Source organism: Branchiostoma belcheri, unplaced genomic scaffold, assembly GCF_001625305.1.
Source record: "Branchiostoma belcheri isolate BF01 breed outbred unplaced genomic scaffold, Haploidv18h27 scaffold344, whole genome shotgun sequence".
Classification (NCBI taxonomy): Eukaryota; Metazoa; Chordata; class Leptocardii; order Amphioxiformes; family Branchiostomatidae; genus Branchiostoma; species Branchiostoma belcheri.
The window spans coordinates 27346-33408 of record NW_017803959.1 but is presented as its reverse complement, the minus strand read 5'-3'; the positions used below and the strand labels follow the sequence as shown (position 1 = coordinate 33408).

The following is a 6063-nucleotide window of genomic DNA, read 5'->3' as shown; positions in this document are numbered from 1 at the left end:
TCCCACATGCCATAGAACCCGAACTGTGTTCGATCGTGTTCGATCTGGGCAATTTGAATCGAACCCGCGTTCTATTTCGGGGTCACCTGCGGTCATTTACAATAAAGCGGCAAAACAAGCCTGTCTGCCTCCGTGCCGTGCAACAGATAAAAAACAACACTTTTCTATAGATAAAAACAGTTTCCTGGACAGTACATGTCCGCTATCATTTTTTTGTGGACATGTAACATGTAGCGAAGCTACTGTCGTAACCTTGGGTGACCTTGAATACTGTAATGATTCTTTACACCAGTATGAATAACACAATGCAGACTTTTGGTCGACATGACATGTCTGCAAAACTCGTTTTAACCTGCAAGCATGGAAAGTCAAGCATACCCCATTCACGGCTCAAAATGACCGTTATGGTTGTCCCGAAAATCGTGTTTTAGGGATTTTTAAAAAATGGCTTCAATTTTGATTATGGGTAATTTAGTGCGAAAATGTAAAGAAAAATCATTTTTTCACCAATATGTCGACAAAAACTAGACTTAAAATCAGAAATTAAAAAATCCCTAAAACACGATTTTTGATCTTATTCCTAGTCGTCGAAAAACATAAAAATCGGGAATCTGGGGTAATATACGTAGCCAGGTTAAAACGATGTTTGCCTAAAAACACGACATGACTTGTGGTCGGAAATCCGAAAAAAATCGTCTTTCGGAGCGAAATTTTGAAAAATCAATGATTTAACATAAACAGCTAATATTGAAAGGGTGTTACGGCAACAATTTCATTTTAATTTGACGAAATTTACCATTAAATCCTTTTTGTTTATTTTCAGGTGTTTTACTGGTAGGCCAAACTCGGCCCAAATAGCGTCTTGTAATCCGATACCTTTTAGAACGCGCCTAGCAATGGGAAAGAATACCGTAGTGACAGACCGCCGTGATAAGGATCCATCCGCAGCTACTGAAAGACCACGTAACGTCGATCTTTACGTACTCGTATAAGACGTGTATAGATGCGTAAAGACGGAATATACGTTGACTTTAAGCATAGTTTAAGCATCCGTAAATACCGTTTTTCGTGCCGTGATAGTAGCAAATCTAGACTGAACCTAAACTCTTTCTTCTATCGAGCTACTTCTGATAAACAAATTAGCGGAAAAAAAAAATTAAAATAGGGAAATATATGAATTGCTATATGGAAAAACTGTTCTCCTTAAATAAGAGTAATGCGAATTATTGCTTGCCTATGGTGTAAAATTGTACAGTTACTGTGCAATGCTATATATCTAACGCTTACGTGCTTTGAAAATTGCGCTTTTCCCCTTTGCATCTGCCTAGTTTTCATTGATGTGTTAAAGTAACCGACATCCAACCACCCAACTTATACTCATCACAAGGAAAAAATATAAGATCAATTTACTTTGCCACAGACAAAGACATCGTCAATGTCGCAAGTAGATGGAAGGGAGGCTGGATTCCCGGAAGGTCCATCTTCTTTGCTGTCAGGTCTGAACTGTTCACACTCCGAGCGTTGAAAAATGAAGAGTCCCAGGCAACTCGCCAAGACGAATCCAAGTTGACAGGTACGATTCCTGTGGTCCATTCTCCTCCTTCGATTGAGTTACCTGTGAGTCCTCCTTTCCGTATTAGTGGAATAACGATGCCCGGATTTTCATTGGATTTACCCTGCGGTCTATCGTTTATACTTACGGATGATTCCAATGCCTGGATCTTTCTGTGTGTCTCCAGGATGTGGGTAGCACCGATAAGATGAGGAGGCCCAATGAACTCCCGATACTCCTGGGGTGTTCGCTGATAGACCCTTACTCCTGCCGTGACTTGTTCGGCCCACTCTATCTCTTGTCGTGTAGGGGTATAGAGCTGGTTTACAAAAGGCACCAGCAATGGATGCACAATAATCATTCCTGTGTGTGGAAAAGTAGACATAAAGCTTATCGATCAATGGGTGGAATCATACTTGATACTCCATTGATTAAGACATCCATTGATGTAGTTAAGATATCCAGCTAATGATGTTGTCCGCCATCCAAATTTTAATCTATGTCGTGAAATTATTTTAAACAATTACATGATATAACACAAGATATTAATAATGTTAGAAAGTGTTTGCAATCCAACATGAAAACCTGCAACTTTGTTAACCCTAGACCTAGACCGGGCTTTTTTTTTTGGGGGGGGCTTGGTGGGGCGGGGGAAGAGGCTCATTCGGCTCCACCTCTCAAAACTCGCGAACGGTATGTTGTACTATCACATTTTAGAACAATTTTGATGTCGTTATGACGTAATATGACGTCATTATGACGTCATTAGTGTGATTTTATTGGCCCAAACCGTATAGATATGCTATTCCCTTAAAACCCAATGGTTTACAACGTAACTGAAAAAAGGTTTTTATAATAGAATAAGAAGGGCATACTAAGACTTAAGTTGCTTATAGCAACACCAGTGACGTCATAGAATGACGTCATGCATATTTAATCTATCCGCCATCTTGGATCATCAATCTTGCATTTTGAAAAAAAAAAGTGTTTTTTTTTTAGATAAAGGCTAGAATACATTGAAACACACACACACACACACACACACACACACACATACACAAAAAATGTACTTTAAGTTTCCAGAATACCATCATATCCAAGAGTTTTTCCACTTGTAACGTCACTTTCCAGACGGGGAAAGTTGTCGATGTAGGTCACGGCGTCGATCGCTGCTATTCCGGCCGTTTTCGCGGCGTGCAGAATCTGGAGTTGAAAAGCATTTCCGATGGGACTGGTCAGGGGAGGTCTCTGGAAACCAGCAGCGATGTCCGCCCTCCCATTTATAAGTGCCGACATTCGAGGGGATGCCTGTAAGGGTACATGGTGTTTGAAATCTCTCAATAATGTAGACTTCAAACTCTTTGTAGTAAGCTATTCCTGCAAGTGTGGTTGAATGATTCGCAATTCAAGAGTACTCGACGTAGAACCCAAAAAAATAGGCTAAAGGATACTAGTATTACAAACACTGAAATAATCACAGAATTCTATCCTTAAGTATGCAATTCACCAAATAACGAAAATACGTTTTTCCTTTCTACACTTATCCGGTTTAAAAGATTTTGCGAGAAAGTCGCCTGCAGTTCGAGAACAAGCTGGTAGGGCGACAAAACCCGCACTACTTTTTTCTTTCAGGAAAAGCTGTCTGTCACCAAAATCCAAGACCATAGCATGTTTAAAACAAACGATACAAAAACCGGACGTTCTGGTGCAGTACCACGTTCAGCTACCAGGAGGCCCATATTTGACCTTAACCTTTGTCTTTCTACGACCTACCACCATACCAAATATCATGATCACAATCCATAAAAGCTTTCGGAAGTTATGCTGACTACAAATGTGAGGAACCACAAACACGCATACACAGAAAGAGAGAGAGAGAGAGAGAGAGGGAGGGACACCAAAAACCATACCTCCATTTATTACGAAGGTAGTTACATAGCAATTACCTTTGCAATGTCTGGTGCGTGCGAAACTGCTTCCAATGTCTCCGCTATGGCCATGATCTTGCAGGGACCGGCAATCAGGTTTTTCTTCTTTTCTACCTCTGACAGGACTTCATCGACTTTCCTGATGTCATTAGGAGAAGTGACTTTGGGTGCGATAAAGCCCGTCAGGTCAGGATGGCAGATGGCGCTGGCCTCCCTTCTGATGACGTCGTCCGTGATGTCACTGAACCGCACGTACACAGTCTGACCGCGGAACATCCTGCTCTTCAGCGCCTCAGCGTAGAGCTTCAGGGCAGACTCTTTCTCATCTTTCGGTACCCCGTCTTCCAGATCTAGGACGTAGACGTCGGCCCTGGCCTCCCTAAATCGTTGAAGACTTTCGGGAGAATTCTTCAGAACAAGTATAGACCTCATGAGAGGGGAGGCTACCGATGACCGTCCTCTGCTCAAGGGCCGCCAGGCGCTAGGCGATGTTGCCGTCAGCATTATGTTTCGGACACAATTCTGCCGCATCAATCTTGAAATTAACGCCATGATGGTACAACTGTGGAAAGCAAGACGAGGACAAGTCAGCGAAAGTCAAGGCAACGTTGATACAAATAAGTCGGTGCCATTTGCATCAATGATATGAATCTTTATTGCATGTTCTTGCCCAGATGGGCTAAATGCACAAGAGGGTATGCAGTATGCAAAAACATGATCATTTCATACTGGTACGCTATATTCTAATGCAAAGTGCTAAGAATCTATACAATACAACAATACTATATACTACCTATCATCTACTGTTAATTGTCCTTTCTTCTCTCTTTTTGAAACATTTGGAAACATAATTACATAGTTTGTCTACTGGACGTACATTCGTTCTTGCATGATATCAAGTGTTTAAACATGTCTTGCTTTGACATTTTCTTACATATCTTGTCTAATTGTAAAGTATCGAATAGCTCTTGGCGTTCATCTTTATATAATGTATAAAGATAAACGCCAAGAGCTATTCGATTACAATTAGACAAGATATGTAAGAAAATGTCAAAGCAGGACATGTTTTTCAATGTTTTTCAATCGTAAGTCAATTATATAGAATTCTTTTAAGTAAATTGTATCTTATCTAGGGGAGGGCGACTATTGCCAATTCATGGAAACAAGAAAGCTTAAAAAAGCTGACATTTCGGGGATAATTTTAAATGATGGAACACAGTGTCAATTGAAGCAAACTTTCTTTAAATTAAAACTTAAAGTTGATTAACTATGTGCAGCAACACAAGCTTCCTATGACATGATCATATGTACTTTTTTTTATATCTAAGACAATAGAGCTGAGTCAGAGAACAGTATTGCTGTGTAAGCTTATCGTCAATTAAAATAAACTCAAAATCAACTCAAATTCAAACTTGTCTTGTTTGGTTTATTGTGTCTATAAATGTAGCGAAGACAAACCAGAGTTTATTTAAATTTTCTCTCCACTTTTCTTTTATTCCACCTTTACTTGTACTGTGTAGACTACAGCAAGTGCACGTGGTCCCTGTAAAGTGTGCATCCGGCACACTGCAGTACTACTGCATGTATTACAATTCACAAATATTTACTAGAGACAAAAAGGACAAAAAGGTCTACATAAAAAAAAAAAAATTTCTTTCCTTCCACTTGTTATGTTTAGGCTACAGCAAGTAGTCTCTGTAAAGTGTGCATCCGGCACACTGCAATACCACTGCATGTATTCCGCAAATATATTCACACATATTTACTAGAGACGAAAAGGTTTCATAAAAAAAACGTTTATTTCCTTTCACTTGTAATGTGTGGGCTACATCAAGTGGCACACTGTAAAGTTTGCATCCGGCACACTGCAGTAATACGGTGTAGTTGCAAGAGGGCGCTGTGACACTGCTACTACGTTTTTTTTTGTTCTACGTATTACCAACGTTTGTATGACGCAACTCTAACAAATTTTACAAAACTACATTATTTCCTAGTTAGTGGATGCCAACAACAACAAGAATGTAACGTGAGAAATTAATGAATGTTTAATTTTATGCAACCAAATGTGAAATCATTTTGTGGCTTAGCCCACAAACAGTAGTACACGCAATAATGGGAGGTTTAAAACGTTGTCAGGACTAGAGGTATGAACGAAATCGAATTAGTATAAACGTGTTAACACCCAGCCGTGACAAATTTGGTCATTGTGGAAGGCCTAGAAGGCAGGCACGCATAGCAGGGTTAATAGTCCTACCATCCAGGCAACCATGCCCACGGTTGCGAAATGTAAAAAAAAAAATCTTTTCAAAATTAAGGAAAGACGCATACCTTAGAAACGTGTCTTTGTCTGGTCTTCTTTCAAAGTTAACAATATAATTATGCTACGAGAGGTACGAGTGCCATTTTTACATTAATAATCTCCTCAATTTAAGGTTTTGTTAACAATTTAAAAGAGAAATACTTTTTGGGTAGACATGGGAAGGTCTTTAGCTGCAATAATTTTTTGGTGATTTGAGATGTGGTCAAAACAGTTAACTCAGGTCCATACAAAAGCATAGGTATTTTTTTCAGATTTTGTACCCA

General features: G+C 39.6%; 1 protein-coding gene across 2 annotated transcripts in view; it reads right to left on the bottom strand.

Annotated features, from left to right (window-relative positions):
• Positions 1–863: 863 nt before the first annotated feature.
• The window catches only part of LOC109475705 (citrate lyase subunit beta-like), a 17864-nt gene continuing 12664 nt past the window's right edge, over positions 864–6063 (bottom strand). For both annotated transcript variants that reach the window (XM_019776467.1, XM_019776468.1), the window contains exons 2-4: positions 3499–4042; positions 2641–2860; positions 864–1915 (exon numbers count right to left, since the gene is read on the bottom strand). In XM_019776467.1, the coding sequence (XP_019632026.1) occupies positions 1407–1915; positions 2641–2860; positions 3499–4032 (1263 nt within the window). In that variant the 5' untranslated portion in view covers positions 4033–4042 and the 3' untranslated portion in view covers positions 864–1406. The remainder of the gene's footprint in view (positions 1916–2640; positions 2861–3498; positions 4043–6063) is intronic.